We start from the raw sequence: 16,705 nt of genomic DNA, 5'->3' as shown, positions 1-16,705 counted from the left end.
TGGGCTCTAATTACGTAGACCAGGCACACTACCCCACGCCAAGGGGGTGTGGCCAGCACACTTTTGTGAGCAGCGCAGTGTCCAATAATAAATCAAATACTTGCTGCCATTAATGCAACTTCTGCTGCTGCATGGTTTTGCACCGTATTCAGTATATTTCATTCTTTTGGCCATCTTTGCCAGAAGGCTTGGTTCTGCAGCTTTAGCTAGGTGACTATTTGACTAAAGGAGGAAAGTTTACATTTACATCTTAATGACCGAGGTAGACTACCGCATTACCCAGTAATAATCGAGTTTTGGTGTTTGACCTTGAAAATATCATCAGGAAAGATGGATATGGTTGGCCGTATTGCAGTAGAAAATAGATGGACGGATTAAAATACATAAGAAAGTTGTTGATTTTTAATATTATTTTTAACAGTGATTTCTGTGATGTTTACTTTAAAATGTTAGCAAAAATACATTTTTATTGTGGTAAATGCTTGAGAGCCAGATACAGTCATCAAAAGAGCCCTACCTGGCTCCCGAGCCATAGGTTCCCTACCTCTGGCTTAGACAATAGAAAGAGACTTTTGAGTGTTTTGAAGCAGGAACATTCTGTGACCCTGACCAGCTAACTCCCAGCGTCACTGGTCTTGGAAGTGCCTGGCAGCGTCAGCAATGACCTTGAAGATGTCCCTGTTCATCATGCAAAAATTAGCCAAGATAAGAACACACGCACAAAAAGTAATTACTCTCTCTCACACACACACACACACATAGACTACAAGTACAGCTTGTTCAACTTTTTGCTTCCCCCTCCCCTTAGAGTTGCACGACAACGTATTCGGGACCTCCTAAAGAAAATAAAAAGAGAGGAGCATGAATGGCATATTCAGAGTGGAGCGGCATGTCACTGGGTATGTTGTTTCATTCTCCCCGATGCGAGAACATTTTGAATTTTGTTGTCTGTCTCTTCTGTAATGAAGTGTTTTTACAAGTGTCACAGGGATTTGAACCTGACAATGATATAATCATAGAATTACTGTCATAGTAGCTATGTAAAACAGGTCTGGTTCATTGCAGTTGTATACATGTTCTTGAAAGATGAGCTAAATCAAGAAAAAGCTTATCCTCTTGTCTGACAGGTGGGCTCCCCTGCACCCACAACGATGCAGCCTCCCGACCTTGCGTTCAACACCACATCCCCCAGAAACCTCTCGGTCATCATCAAAGTGTGTGCCGTCATCCCTTTCTTTTGCGTCTTCCTGTGCTGCATCGGCGTCATGCTACACATCTTCGCGTCCCACCGCCACTTCCTGCACACGTCCCGCTACATACTGTTCACCTGCATGCTCATCAATGACACCATGCAGCTGCTCTTCTCCGTGCTGCTCTTCCTCCTGGCCATGGGCCAGGTGGAGGTGCTGCTTGTCTTCTGCATCCCCTTGCTGTTCATGTCCACCGCCACCTTTCAGAACACGCCCCTGATCTTGGCCGCCATGTCTTTAGAGCGCTATGTCGCCATTATCTATCCACTGCACCGCCCCACTTTGTGGCGCTCGGATCGGATCTGGGTAGTCATCCTGGTCCTGTGGATGATCAGCTGCATGTTCCTCATCATCATGTACTCCCTACAGGAGCCTGACCCCAGCAAAGACATCCTCTCCACACCTTTTCTGTGCAAAGATTCCATCATCAACTCCTCCCCGATGCAGACCATCTTCAAGGCTGCCACCAACGTGCTCTTCTTCGCCTTGGTGGCTGTCGTCATCCTCTTCACCTACGTGCGTATCCTGCTGGAGACCAGGAAGCTGAGGCAGGACCGGGCCTCTGTGAACCGTGCCATGCACACCGTGATGCTGCATGTCTTCCAGCTGCTGCTCGGCATGCTGGCCTTCACGCACCCCATCACCGAGAGCCTCATCGTGCTGCACGCGAACTGGGCGAGACAGGACGTGGCCTTCTTCAACTACTTCTGCTTCATGCTCATCCCTCGCTTTCTCAGCCCGCTCATTTACGGTTTTCGTGATCAGAGCCTGCGAGGCTACGTCAAGAAGACCTTCCACAGCTGCTCTGGAAAGGTCAAGCCGAAGGTCAGAGCCTGAGACACTTCATTAGGTACACCCGCGCTATCTAATGAGATCCACCACAAGAGCTCAATATTAAATCCTGCCTTTATTGCTCATTCCATATTATTTTGGTTGTGAGATGATGCAGTGCAGTCGTATGTACCATGTATCATGACTTATCAATTACAATCACAATCACTTATCACTTACAATGACAATGTTGTGTTCCATGAAAATGAATAAATGTCGTCTAAGCCAACAGGTTAAAGCTACTTTTTGTTGTAGCCACAAGCTCAGCATTTGTTATCGAGTTCTCTCTGTTAAAGATAAACTGGGCCCACACGTCAGTGACAATTACACAATTGTGAGAGTTCATGAAAGGTTAGCGCTCAGCCACTCGTTTGGAATTATGTAAGTTATCAGGTGGGGAAAGTGTGTCATTTGGATGAATGAAATCTACATTTTGCGGCACGGTGCTCTAGTGGTTAGCGCGCAGACCTCACAGCTAGGAGACCAGGGTTCAATCCCACCCTCGGGCATCTCTGTGTGGAGTTTGCATGTTCTCCCCGTGCATGCGTGGGTTTTCTCCGGGTACTCCGGTTTCCTCCCACATTCCAAAAACATGCTAGGTTAATTTGGCCACTCCAAATTGTCCATAGGTATGAATGTGAGTGTGAATGGTTGTTTGTCTATATGTGCCCTGTGATTGGCTGGCGACCAGTCCAGGGTGTACGACCGCCTTACGCCCGAAGACAGCTGGGATAGGCTCCAGCACCCCCCGCGACCCTCGTGAGGAAAAGCGGTAGAAAATGAATGAATGAATGAATGAAATCTACATTTTAATAAAACATTGCTCATTGAATATCATGATAATCATTTGTGGTGGGAATGACACACTTATGAATGAAATAACACTGAGCAGGACTAATCCAGCTGTTTGAGTGCTAACTACAAATGGGAGATCATACTTCTCTCCCTCATTTTCTCACGCCTTTCACGTCTTTATTCTTTCTCAAGCGGGCTTCTGTTAGCTTTCTTCTGCATATCAGACTCCCCTTTAGTCGCCATGTATATTGACACACACAAGGGACTGTTTGCCTGGAAGTCCTCCAGTCCAAATGCAAAATACACTATACAAATACATATACAGTGCTAAAGACTTATACAATATATATAGTCTTTTCGGCTGCAAACACAGAAGTAATAGCCACATAAGGTCATCAGCTTTTTCCCAAAGCCAAACAAGTGGTTCTGGCAGTTTTGGCCCAAGGGTCAAGAAGCGCAGTGCCCTTCCGCACCAGCGGGTGGCGCTTTGGTGAAGCCAAGGTGTGTTTCAGTTGCTGTGTTAGTCCTCCATCGCCGTGTGGAGGGCAGCCAGACCTCTTCTTGAAAGAAATAAGCTCCACTAGAATTGGTTGGCATTACGCTTAGGAAGTTGTCGTGCAAATGTATGATGACGTAAAGTCAAATCAATCAAAAGCCAGATTGACAGTACAGTACTGATGTTTTGCTGTGCACGTGGGCCCTTCACGGTCATTATGATGCAATACATCAGCCAGCAGGTGTCGCTGTGTGTCCAATGACAAACAAAGATTTGTGTTTACAATTCAATGAATGCGTGGATTTTCATTTTCACTCCTTCATTTTATTTGATGTTATATAGACTGTAAATTCTCTCAAAATGTGATTATTTTTTATCATATTCTTTCCATGCCCCCCCCCCACCACCGTAGAATACGCGCCGCAGCAAGTGATGGTGCTGTTGTATGAAGCCGAGGGTGGGTCGTGAGTGGAGTGGGCGCTCAGCGCACTGAGGAGCACAAAGACCAAGATCTCCACAAGTCATTTTTTGGGGTTTATTCGTGGGAATGAAGTGTCTTTCCTTCATTTGGGGGTCTCTCCTCTTGTCCTGCAGCGTGGTGCCGATGTGCGTGGGTGAAATGTTCACGTCGCTGCTCGACGTGCGGCAGGCTATCAGCTTGGAGAGGAAGCTGATCGACGACCTGAGGACCTACATCGATCGTGAGTGGGAGAGGCTGGAAGACGTCCGGAGGTGAGTCAAGTCAACATCGATTCCATATGCACCCATTTGCGGTTATGTTTTTGAACATGGTGTGTACCATTTGGAAACTGCTCAAGTACTTATGAATTTTAAAATATATAATTCAACAAATGTGCCTAATGCTCTACCAAAGTGACTCCATATTTGTGCTACTTGCATAACTTACAAGAAAAACCCAATAGCATTGTTTTTACCAACGTCTGTAGCTTATAGATAACATGTCATCCAGTTTACCAACTAAACAAATAACATATAAATGCAAGACAGTCTGAAATACAATATAAAAACCTTTACCACAAACTAATATATCAATAAATAATAAAAGTAGTAATAATAACTAGGTATGGTAATTATCGGCCCAGTATCATCAGTATCAGTATCAGATTTTTCCCCGATCATGTAAACCGATATTTTTTTAAATGCTGTGTACAACACATATATGTTCATTCCACCACAGAAGATAGGTCATGTTGCACATACCAGTATCGACTCATATCACTTATTGGAAATTGAGAGTTGGAAAATATGAGTTTCAAGCAAAAAGCCAATATTGGAGATCCCTACAATGGCGTAGTACAGGGGTGCTCATTAAGTCGATCACGATCTACCGGTCGATCGCGAAGGTGGTACTGGTCGATCGCTGGTCGATCGCGGCGTGACATTAAAAAAATATCATCCCAGCATCAATGCCATCACTTGATTGATATACAGGGCAGCCATTCAGATGACAACTGAATGTTGCCCTTCGGGCGACCAATCAAATCAAACAACGTCTCTAAGTGCAGCAGAACTTACGATGTCAGCCTATCATCCATCCCCGTTACTTGATTGACATACAGGACAACCAATCAGATGACAACTGAATTTTGACCTTTAGGTCACCGCTCATGCGTAAACAACGATGCAAAGTGCTAAGCTAGTCGGCGAATTGCGAGATTTTAAGCCCTCGCTAAAGTTTATGGTCACTAAAATGAGTGAAGGAGCTGGACCAAGTAAAAAGGCAAAAACTGGACCAAGTAAAAAGGCAAAAAACATATCACTTCCATACGGATATGGAATATTATACGGATATTATGATACGGATATTATCCATGACTGATAAACATTTGGAAGTGTGCTTGAGGCTGGCTATCAGCAGCTACTGTCCGGACTATGCATCCCTGGCTGGTTCAATTCAGTGCAAGTCATCAAAGTAAACTCAGGTAATTACAAAAAATGTTAATAGTTAATTATGTGTGTTTTGCAATATTGGCTCATTTGGTTATGTAAGGTACATCAACATACATTGTACGTACAAATAATCCTCAATACATTTGAAAATAAATAGATGTTTTGCATTTTTGTAGTGGGTAGATCATTTTGACTCGGTCATTTTAAAAGTAGCTCGCATGCTGAAAAAGTGTGAGCACCCCTGGCGTAGTATTTTGTGAAAGTAGCGCCATCTGTAATAGCCATCAGGACGCCAGGAGACACCGCAGTTCCATTGTGTACGTGTGCCTACACAGTGTAGTATTCTTAATCATGTGTGTAATGCCGACACCCGCCTTCTCCTGCAGGTTTTATTCCAAAGTGTCAGACCTTCACACAGACCTCTACAGACGACCCACAAAGGCCACGGCCAACCCTCTGGTGGCATTCACCCTCATCAAGCGTCTGCATTCAGAGTGGCCCAACCTGGTTTACAGCCCTGAAGCCTCAGAGAACGCAGAAGGTTGACACACACACAGATGACTCAACACCCCCCGCTTGGTTTCTTGCCCAACCCCCAGCCACTCCATCTCATGGCCCGTGTCCAGCCCTCAGGTCCAGTTACGAGCAAGAAGAGGCCAACTTGCCCAAACTGGAGGACCTGCGGGGGGCCGCCAGAGGCCTGATGAGGCTGCAGGATGTGTACTCTCTCCATGTGGCCGGCCTGGCTAGTGGGCGCTTCCAGAGAGTGGCGGACGGCAAACTGGTGGACATTTACGAACCTGCTGTGTCCGTGTCGCTATCTGGTGACGACTGCTTCTTGGTTGGAAAGGTAACATTCATACACATGACATTCTTACCTGTCATTCATTTCATTTTATACCGATTATCCTCACGAGGGTCGCAGGGGGTGCTGGAGCCTATCCCAGCCACTTTCGGGCGAGAGGCGGGGTACACCCTGGACTGGTGGCCAGCCAATCACAGGGCCTTACCTCTCTTATAAGTGTCAAAATTTGACATGCTATTGTATTTCCTGGCGGGAAGCAACCGGACTGTACCATTTATGATGAGTGGGGAGAATGATTTGATTGTGAATCGAACTCCTAAACCAGAAGTGGATTCCACAATCTAAAGGAGATAAAGTTTTAACTTGAAAAATAAGCAAACACATCAAATACTATAACAGCAGTGTAAAAATCCTCAAGGTTTGTTTGTGTGTTAGTTTGCATGGCGTAAAGAAACTGGACTGTACCATTCATGAATATGAGTCAACATTTTATTTGGAATCAAACCAAAACTAACTCAAAAAATAACTGAAAACAGAGTGAGGAAAACAGTTGTACAATAAACATCTAACTTCACTTCACACCACACTGCCTGGTCTCATGGATGATCAATGTGGCTGGAGAATTCGCCTTATCCTCAGAGGGTTAACGGCAGTGACTCCAAGATCCAACTGGATTCCAAAGTTTGTGGTGGTTGGAATCCAAAGCTTCAGCGCGGGAGCCGAACAAGACTGTTATTTCACGTGAGGATGAGTCCTAAGTAGGAGAAGCACGGAGCCACAATACCACAGTGGAGATGTGTCAGGGCAGGGAGACGAGTGGAAAAGACATTATCTCATGCTGAAACCAGTGTAAGGGCAAAGAGGCCAAGTGCACACGTACATGCTCGCACCCCGGGGGGGGTTGTCAGTCAAACGGCTGCCTGCACATGCCTTTTGACACAGTTGCATACCTGCTCTTTAGAAGCCTTGACACAGCCCTGCGGTTACTTGATAACTCTTTCAATTCATTAGTGATGCACAAAAGGGAAATCACAGAATGCTGACGTGTGTCAACAACCTGGACTCACAATACAGACTAATGCATCCCAGAATACCATCGCCATAATAAGTAATAATAATACATTTTATTTGTATAGCGCTTTTCATAATACTCAAAGACACTTTAGAGAAGAATGGAGTTGAATAAAGCAAGTAAACAGAGTACAAGACATACCAAAATACAACATTCATTAGTTAATACACAGTTAAAAAAGCGGGGCGGGGCACAGCAGTCAGATATAAAAAGTTTTTGGAGCACCGTGCCCCAAAAGTCCAAACTGCCATCATTTTTTGGCATCAGCTAATCCTACAAGATGTCAGCTGAGCAACTCCACAAGTGTGATTGGCTTTTTCTGACTTTAGTATGTTTTGTTGTTGTTGTTATGACACCACCATAGAAAGGTTGGAAAAGTGTGATGATAACCATAAAAGCATTTAATGCTAACTTATGTGTCTTGACACAGGTGGCCTATGAACAGGAGGACTACTACCACTCGGTTCCGTGGCTGGAGGAGTCGGTGCAGCTATTCAGAGGCGTGGGCGGAGAGTGGAGCCCCGAGAACGAGGGCACGCTGGAAGACGCTCTGGACCACCTGGCCTTCTCTCACTTTAAAGTAAGCCGGGTCACACGTTTTACAAACTGCACGACTGTCCTCTGAGTGTCTTTCATTGCTCCAGACTGGAAACATCTCCCACGCTCTCAGCCTGTCTCAGGAGTTACTGCATCATGGTAATTAACTTTCACAATCATCACATCGTCACCATTTAGTCATCACAACCTTTCACCTTTCAGATCCGATGAATGGAAGAGTCTTGGAAAATGTGGAGAAATACGAGAGGCTACTGGTAGCGAGGCCACCCGTGTCGCTTCGTGGTCTGACTAGACCCACGTCCAAATATTTAAGAACCAGGAACGCTTATGAGAGTCTGTGCCAGATCCAAGGCTCTCAGGTGAGCTTTAGCAACCGCTCAAGCGATCACCTACTGGGACTCAACCCTTCAAATGATGCTACATGTATTACAAATAATCTGTTGTGGGGGCAAATTGTTGCCATAATAAAATGATTTTTTAGCCAAACCACAGACTCTTCTGCGACTACTTCACCAACGGGAGCCCGGCGTTGATGCTGATGCCGGTAAGACGTGAAGTCCTAAGCCTGCGGCCGCGCCTGGTCCTGTACCACGACTTCATCACAGACACTGAGTCTGAGGACATCAAGAAGCTCGCCCAGCAGGGAGTAAGTAACTTTTTTATTATTCATGTGTTGTGTATGTGGGCGGCACGGCGGTGTAGTGGTTAACGCGCAGACCTCACAGCTAGGAGACCAGGGTTCAATCCCCACCCTCGGGGAACCCCCATGTTCTCCCCGTGCATGCGTGGGTTTTCTCCGGGTACTCCGGTTTCCTCCCACATTCCAAAAACATGCTAGGTTAATTGGCGACTCCAAATTGTCCATAGGTATGAATGTGAGTGTGAATGGTTGTTTGTCTATATGTGCCCTGTGATTGGCTGGCGACCAGTCCAGGGTGTACCCCGCCTCTCGCCCGAAGACAGCTGGGATAGGCTCCAGCACCCCCCGCGACCCTCGTGAGGAAAAGCGGTAGAAAATGAATGAATGAATGAATGTGTTGTGTATGTGGTATTTATGTGGTATTTACGGTGTTTCTATGCACCTTGTTTCCACCACACAGTACTGTATTGTTCACTTCAATATGGTATTTAATAGTAATTGATATGGCAACATTTATGGATACAAACTGTGCAGAGTTCCTACATTGACTCAACTCTAGTTGACCTTTGACAGTTCCCGCTTTTTGCCAGGCAGAATTGATAGAGCACATGATTCAATGACCTCATTGCACAATTAAAATCTATTTTTCAATCTAAAACTATTAAGTTTTTCTTAACACATCTAAATGTCAGAGTTGTATCACTGCTGAGTATAAAATATGAACACATGGGGCTCTAATTTCATAGCGCAGGACAAGGTGGCGCAGGGTGGCGCACCCTACGCAGTGCTTATTTGGGCCAGCGCACCATTGTGCGCAGCCAATTTGGTTGCCTGGCTACGCCGAGATGGGTGTGGCAGCGCACCAGGGGAGGGGCCCACATGTGTTTAATGTAACTGTCAGGAACAGATGACGTGGTGTCATCTGATGGTGTACGTGGTACGCGCATGGTGGTGTGCCTCCCTGCGCCCTCTCACGCTTTCGCTCCTGGGAGCGAAATGTTGTGGGAGGGTGCGTCGCGATGCGCCAGACTGCGCTGTTCACGAAAATTTCAAAGTGCACTGACCACACCCCGTTGGGGCTGGTCTCCGAAAATAGACCCCACCCGTTTCGTATTGTAATAACTACCACAGTGGGAATGGTTGTTTGTCTATATGTGCCCTGTGATTGGCTGGCCGCCAGTCCAGGGTGTACCCCGCCTCTTGCCCGAAGACAGCTGGGATAGGCTCCAGCATACCCCCACAACCCCAAAGAGGATCAGTGGCATAGAAAATGAATGGATGGATTTGTTTGTAATGCTGTGGCCATGGGAACTCCGTCTGAATATTTCACCCAGCACGTATGCGAACCAGTAGGTGCCAAGTGATGGTTCACATTGCAGCATACGATGCGTCCAGAGGCCACGTCGAGTATGTCTTGACTCAAGTCGAGCAGGAAAACAGAAAAGGGAAAAAAAGCTGTCGTCCGTCATGACTCTTAAGGTTTTCCAGCTGGAATCTACCATCTGCTTTGTCGCCTTTCCTTGAAAAGTCTAAACAGATTTGGCACATGCTGTGACTTGGAATATGACTCCATCCAGAACTTGATTTCCTTCAGTTGTGCACGCAAACACATCTATGCATAGTTTGATGGTTTTGGTCCTTTTCTGCATATATTTATTAGGGATGTCCAAATTTTGAGGAAGCTTTTTCTCTGATGAGAGTGAGCATTCTATTTGTTTGTTCCAGTTATGTGGATGTTTACATACGACTGTATGTTTTACTTACTGATCCGTGTTTATGAGTCTCATGGCTTCAAAGTATAGCCTGAAAGATCCTCCTACCGGGACCACCGTGCAGGCTGGAGGAATCCATAGAAAAAAGAATTTTTGGCTGGACAACACAAATGATTCTCCTGGGTTCTGCTGGCACACGTGTCTTCATCTATACGCCGTTTGTTTAACCACACTGAAGCTGCCCCGCTTCATTTATGCAGGGGCAGCTCGGCTATCACAGTTGGGTTCCTATATTGCTGTGGGTTGTGGCATTGCTGAGTGGGTTTTCCAAATGTTACTTTTTTTTCCATGTGTGTGTGTGTGGGGTGGGGGGGGGGGTATTGAAAACATGGAGAGCTAATAAGTTTGTGCAAATGTTTGCATCACTTTTATTATCTGCTAATTGCCAGCCTATTAGACAATGACACTTTCAATTGATGACAGATGAGTCTCAAACCAAACCAGAACATCTGGAGCCTTTTGGCCGCTCTCAGAAGCTGCAGCTTAATGTATATTTTTTAAACATTAATTATCATAAATTTCACATGTGGCAGCTTTTGGGAAAGTGTTTTCCGTGCCAATGTCTGACGCCATGTGGGTTTTCTGCCGACCGCCGTCTCATCATGTGTTGGTCCGTGCCTGCCAGCCATCTCAAGTCGAATATGTTTCTGTTTTATTTTCAATTGTTTTGCTATATTGCTGTCAAGTTGAGGAGATCCGTCGTGGCAGCTGGAGAGAAACAAGCGACGGCAGACTATCGCATCAGCAAGAGGTATGTGTTTTTTATTATGTGTTTGTTAGGGGAACTTAACAATCAAGTAATTAGTTCAGTGCTTTCATTTGTATTTTTACATATTATTGTTAATGGATTATTTTATTAATTGATGATCAAAGCTAATGGTTGAAATACAGCAAATAATGGAGACACAAAAATGCCTGTTTTAGGCCATATCCACTTTTGTTGTCACTCATCATGACAAACATGCTCTACAGATATGCTGTATCATTATACTGTATGTGATTTGCTTGATTATTATTTGGAAATGATTACAGGCTCATGGTGCAGGGTTTCCTGTAGAAAAAAGCAACCTATTTTCAGAAGGAAAATTAATGAATAGGCAGAAATCCATGAATACAGCTTTCCCTTGTTTACGGCCATTAATTGGTTCCAAACCCAACCGTGATGAAGTAGGATTTAATATTATTAGCAAGCTTGCTAACTAGTTAGCCTCCAATAAATCGAGAGGGGAAGAAAACTTACCACTTCCACACAGAATGGGAGGAACACTTTTTTTGACCTGATCATGTGGGACATGCCGTGGGTGACTCCATACTGGCTGACGGATGTGTCAATAACGCAACATTACTGACGCCTAGTGGCCAGAATACTGCATATAACTTTGTTTGTTTTTATTACGGACTAATAGTACATCATAGTCAACCGTGAAATGGTGATCATTTATTGATTGATTAATTCTTGAAAAATGAACTACAGTAAACCTCGGATATATCGGATTCAATTGTTCCCACTGGTTTTGTCCGATCGAAATCCGTTATATGCGTATACCGGAAAATGGCCGTTTTACGCATATATCGGATTTATATCCGGTATATGCGTAAATCGGATTTTATCCGTTATAAAAAGGCACTTCCTTGACTATGTTTCCAATGTACCTGGACGCGCAGGCAACGCTGCAAACGCTGCAAATGACGTCGTATAGCGGCCTGTCACGATTCGGCGAATCGGAGCGCCACGATGCAACCATCCGATATATGCGAGGGAAATTTAATGGAAATGCATTGGAACGGGACTGGAGATTTTGTCCGAAATGGGCAAAATCCGTTATAAAAAATCCGATATATGCAATGAATTTTTATTGGAAATGCATTACAGAAAAATCGGTTCTTTTTTATCTGTCCGTTGTGAGCGAATTTCCGATATATCCGAGTCCGATATATCCGAGGTTTACTGTAGTAAAGATAAACTAGTAGCGGCTGACTCAACAGCACCTCTGCTGGTTGCAGCCAAGTAGTTCACCCCAATTGCTTATGGGTCCAATTAATCAGAATTACAACCAAGACATTCATTCTCATTGATAATGACTGCGGGCAAAAACCGATTTGTAGTCATGCATCCATGAAACATCATACCAACAGATCCACATGTGTGACTTAATTCTTATGGTTTCCAGCGCATGGCTGAAGGGCTCGGCACACTCCATTGTTGGGAAGCTGGACCGCAGGATCTCGGTGCTTACGGGTCTAAACGTGACGCACCCCTTTGGCGAGCACCTCCAAGTAGTGAATTATGGCATCGGTGGTCATTATGAACCTCACTTTGACCACGCCACAGTAAGTTACGCTAATAGACTTGACTTATGAGGACCCACTCCAATGATGATCTTCATGTTGAATGCTTTCGCAACCAGTCCCCCTCAAGTCCTGTGTTTGGGCTGAATACTGGGAACCGGGTGGCCACCTTCATGTTGTATGTAAGTATATGTGTGGTGATGAACTTGATGAGTCACGTTATAATATTCTATGTTCATTTTCACTTTCTTATGTCAGCAGAGACATCACCTCGCCATGTATGTTTTGTGTATTGTCACATCAAATCAAATCAAATCAACTTTATTTGTAGAGCACTTTTCCTGCAAGGAGATGCAACACAAAGTGCTTTCCAGAATTAAAACAATTACCACAATTAAAAAGGAAAACAATGAAGAAAAAAGAAAGCCTGGTCTCTTTCACATTCTATATTAGAAAGAAAAAGAGATCATACTTTGGCCGTGAGAGCTGCTGAACTTTGGAACAACTTCCCATATGAGCTCATGCACAGCCATGTTTTAAGATTTATTTCCTCTTTCCTGCAGCCTAGCATTGCTTCCAACCTCCAATTAGGATTTCTTAAAACTTCTTTTGTGCCTGGTAACAGTTTTAAAAAGCCTCAGTCTCCAGTCGCTCCACAGCATGTCAAAGCAGAGGATGTATTATGAAAACATGAGATCTTCTTATGTGTCGGTGTTTGGATCCACAGCTCAGTTCCGTCGAGGCTGGTGGAGCCACAGCCTTCATCTACGCCAACGTCAGCGTTCCTGTTGTGAAGGTAATAGCATTTGTGTATTTACTTACAATTGGTTTCTTTTTAATGCCTTAGTAAATGTTTTTTTTTTAAAGAGCACACAAACTATACAGTGCTACATAATTACCTCTAAAATACCCAACCATTCATTTTCTATGCCGCTTATCCTCACAAGGGTCGCAAGTATGCTGGAGCCTATCCCAGCTGTCTTTGGTTGAGAGGCTGGATTAGTCGCCAGCCAATCACAGGGCACATATAGACAAACAACCATTCACACTCACATTCATACCTATGGACAATTTGGAGTGGCTAATTAACCTAGCATGTTTTTGGAATGTGGGAGGAAAGCGGAGAAAACACCTCTAAAATAGTAACAATTCATTTGACTTTTGTGTACAGTGTCTATTTTCTACAATTCCCAAGTTAATTTCCAGGCAGGGGCGGCACGGCGGTCTAGTGGTTAGCACGCAGACCTCACAGCGAGGAGACCAGGGTTCAATTCCACTCTCGGCCATCTCTGTGTGGAGTTTGCATGTTCTCCCCGTGCATGCGTGGGTTTTCTCCGGGTACTCCGGTTTCCTCCCACATTCCAAAAACATGCTAGGTTAATTGGCCACTCCAAATTGTCCATAGGTATGAATGTGAGTGTGAATGGTTGTTTGTCTATATGTGCCCTGTGATTGGCTGGCCACCTCTAGCCCGAAGACAGCTGGGATAGGCTCCAGCACCCCCCGCGACCCTCGTGAGGAAAAAGCGCTAGAAAATGAATGAATGAATGAATGAATTCCCAGGCAGATAATGCACAACCCAATGAAGAAAAGAAAACATAATCATAAGACAGACCCTCTCACTATGCTGATTCCATGCAACTTGGACAGGAGAGGATCAGGTTTTAGGGATTAGGAGAGAGTTAGTGGTTCACAGAAAATCATCATGCAACTTGGAAAAAAAAAAAAAAATCCACTTCAATTCCAGCATCTCCTATTACTGAAGGAACATAACTTTTGAGTCAATATTAACACTAATTACCAGGTTTTATTTCAACCAACCACAGAACTCTGCCATCTTCTGGTGGAATCTGCATAGAAACGGAGGAGGAGACGATGACACTCTTCACGCCGGCTGCCCTGTGCTTATTGGAGACAAATGGGGTAAGACGCAATAGAAATCACACCACGATTAGTGAGGTCCCCTCTTGAATGTGGAGCCTTTTTTTGTTATATCGGAGCCATTGCACATCTGTATTTTATTAAAAGTTCAGTTCAGTCACCGAATCCGTGTGGAAGTTAACCTTGTGCTGCTGGTTCGACACTGAGCATAAAGAAGACGTGTTTTAAGGGACAACAGGGTGGGGGTGAAAAATAGACATTTTTATGGGTCTACTGTGCTATAAGACCTGGGAGGACAAGCTGACATGGGTAGCTACTGGTCTGGCAGTCCATTTCATGTAAAGACATCACATTGTTGTGGAAACATATCCATGAAGAAGCAACAAACCCAACAGCTGTAGCGTCTTTCCAACATGTTTGTTCCAGTGGCAAACAAATGGATCCACGAGCATGGCCAAGAGTTCCGACACGCCTGCAGCCTGAATCCGGAAGAGTGAGATGGGCGGAATGTTTTTCAGCTTCTGCAATCGCGCCAAGCAGCTAAAGTGAATTGCACAAACCTGAGCTGAAGTTACAAAGACGCTTTTGCGATGAGTCTCCAGAGGTAAAAACCAGCTGTACTGGCCAGGTCCTGCAGATGGACATGACTGAGAGCGCTGCTGGATTCCCTTCATGGTCTCTAGCTCCAAACAAGCTCGTTTGGGTGGAAATCAAACATCCAATAGGCAGCGGTGTCTCTTCAACTGGACCAATGAACTCAGCACCGCCAAGCTATGTGAAATTGGGAAGCGTGTGAAATGTGACACATCGAGAGTCGTCCAGTCATTTACCAGTTGCCCTTTTGTGAGTTGCTAAGAAAAATCTCGAAACTTCGAACAATGGTATCTAAAGGTGAGCTCGAGATGATAATCCATGCCTTTGTGTCTTCTCGTTTAGACTACTGCAGAGGTAGGGAACCTATGGCTCGGGAGCCAGGTAGGGCTCTTTTGATGACTGTATCTGGCTCTCAAGCATTTCTTACCACAATAAAAATGTATGTTTGCTAACATTTTAAAGTAAACATCACAGAAATCACTGTTAAAAATAATATTAAAAATCAAAACTTTCTTATGCATTTTAATTCGTCCATCTATATTCTGCTGCAATATGGCCGACCATATCCATCTTTCCTGATGATATTTTCCAGGTCAAACACCAAAACTCGATTATTACTGGGTAATGCGGTAGTCTACCTCGGTCATTGAGATGTCAAAAAAACATGTAAATGTAAACTTTCCTCCTTTAGTCAAATAGCTAAAGCTGCAGAACCAAGCCTTCTGATGAAGATGGCCAAAAGAATGAAATACGTGTACTGAATACGGTTCAAAACCATGCAGCAGCAGAAGTTGTATTAATGGCAGCAAGTATTTGATTTATTATTAGACACTGCGCTGCTCACGAAAGTGTGCTGGCCACACCCCATTGGCGTGGGGTAGTGTGCCTGGTCTACGTAATTAGAGCCCATTATATCTAAAACTGTTGGTCTTACATAAAAATGCACACATTTTATTGCATTCAATGTTTAAAAAATGTATATGGCTCTCACAGATACACATTTAAAATATCTGGTCTTCATGGCTCTCTTAGCCAAAAAGGTTCCCGACCCCTGGACTACCGCAATAGTTTGTTTTCTTGTCTAAACAAAAAAAGAGTTGTCTCGTCTGCAACAGGTTCAAAATTCTGCTGCGCGGTTATTGACTCGATGCAACAGAAGGGCTCACATCAGGCCGATTCTGAAAGCTCTCCATTGGCTCCCTGTCTCATTCCGTGTGAATTTTAAAATCCTGGTGCTCACTTTTAGAGCCTTGCAAGGCCAGGCCCCTGTCTACATACGAGACTTGTTGCGTCCCTATACCCCTATACTCGGAGGCTGAGATCGTTAGATCAAAATTTACTCATGGTCCCTCGTAGTCGTTTTAGGACCCGAGGAGACCTATCTTTTCAGGTTGTTGCGCCGAGGCTCTGGAATGACCTTCCACCCTCCCTACGTTCGCTTGACTCTGTCGATGCATTTAAGAGTAACCTTAAAACTCACTTGTTTTTGCAGGCATACTCAGCTCAGTAGATTTAGGGTACTATGACCATCATATATTTATGTCTATTTTATTGTATACTGTTTGTATGTACTGTTTTATGTCTATTTTTATTGTACATTGTTTTATTGTATTTTTTTTTATGTGTATTTTAACTCTGTGTTTTGCCTTTTGTGAAGCACTTTGTGACTTCTGTCTGAGAAAGGTGCTATATAAATAAAACTTACTTACTTACTTACTTTTGTGTGTTAGTTATTTAGGTATTTTATTATTTACTTTGTTAAATTAGTGAAATGTGTTAAATTGTGTTTAAAAAGGTTGATGAGCTACCAG

At 44.2% G+C, this 16,705-nt stretch overlaps 2 protein-coding genes across 2 annotated transcripts; both read left to right on the top strand.

The window, feature by feature from the left end:
• Nucleotides 1–865: 865 nt before the first annotated feature.
• Nucleotides 866–16,607, top strand: p4ha3 (prolyl 4-hydroxylase, alpha polypeptide III). Its single transcript, XM_058080270.1, has 14 exons — nucleotides 866–899; nucleotides 3,967–4,104; nucleotides 5,670–5,824; nucleotides 5,910–6,133; nucleotides 7,591–7,740; nucleotides 7,805–7,856; nucleotides 7,920–8,077; nucleotides 8,200–8,364; nucleotides 10,817–10,881; nucleotides 12,302–12,461; nucleotides 12,539–12,601; nucleotides 13,147–13,215; nucleotides 14,246–14,342; nucleotides 14,727–16,607. The coding sequence occupies exons 2-14, from the start codon at nucleotides 3,977–3,979 to the stop codon at nucleotides 14,795–14,797; spliced, it is 1,557 nt and encodes a 518-aa protein (XP_057936253.1). The 5' UTR covers nucleotides 866–899; nucleotides 3,967–3,976; the 3' UTR covers nucleotides 14,798–16,607.
• Nucleotides 1,287–2,254, top strand: or95a1 (odorant receptor, family 95, subfamily A, member 1). The gene has a single exon (XM_058080274.1). The coding sequence runs from the start codon at nucleotides 1,332–1,334 to the stop codon at nucleotides 2,085–2,087; it is 756 nt and encodes a 251-aa protein (XP_057936257.1). The 5' UTR covers nucleotides 1,287–1,331; the 3' UTR covers nucleotides 2,088–2,254.
• Nucleotides 16,608–16,705: the final 98 nt, after the last annotated feature.

This window comes from Doryrhamphus excisus, chromosome 8 (genome assembly GCF_030265055.1).
Source record: "Doryrhamphus excisus isolate RoL2022-K1 chromosome 8, RoL_Dexc_1.0, whole genome shotgun sequence".
Classification (NCBI taxonomy): Eukaryota; Metazoa; Chordata; class Actinopteri; order Syngnathiformes; family Syngnathidae; genus Doryrhamphus; species Doryrhamphus excisus.
Note: the sequence above shows the minus strand (reverse complement) of the source record. Positions and strands in the feature narration are given on the sequence as shown.

What these genes read in the sequence shown, in the direction of transcription:
- or95a1 (XM_058080274.1), top strand. Translation starts at nt 1,332, where the DNA reads ATGCTCATCAATGACACCATGCAGCTGCTCTTCTCCGTGCTGCTCTTC.
- p4ha3 (XM_058080270.1), top strand. Translation starts at nt 3,977, where the DNA reads ATGTGCGTGGGTGAAATGTTCACGTCGCTGCTCGACGTGCGGCAGGCT. An exon ending in GACTATCGCATCAGCAAGAG is followed by an intron (nt 10,882 to 12,301) that starts GTATGTGTTTTT and finishes TATGGTTTCCAG; the next exon opens with CGCATGGCTGAAGGGCTCGG. An exon ending in TGGCCACCTTCATGTTGTAT is followed by an intron (nt 12,602 to 13,146) that starts GTAAGTATATGT and finishes TTGGATCCACAG; the next exon opens with CTCAGTTCCGTCGAGGCTGG.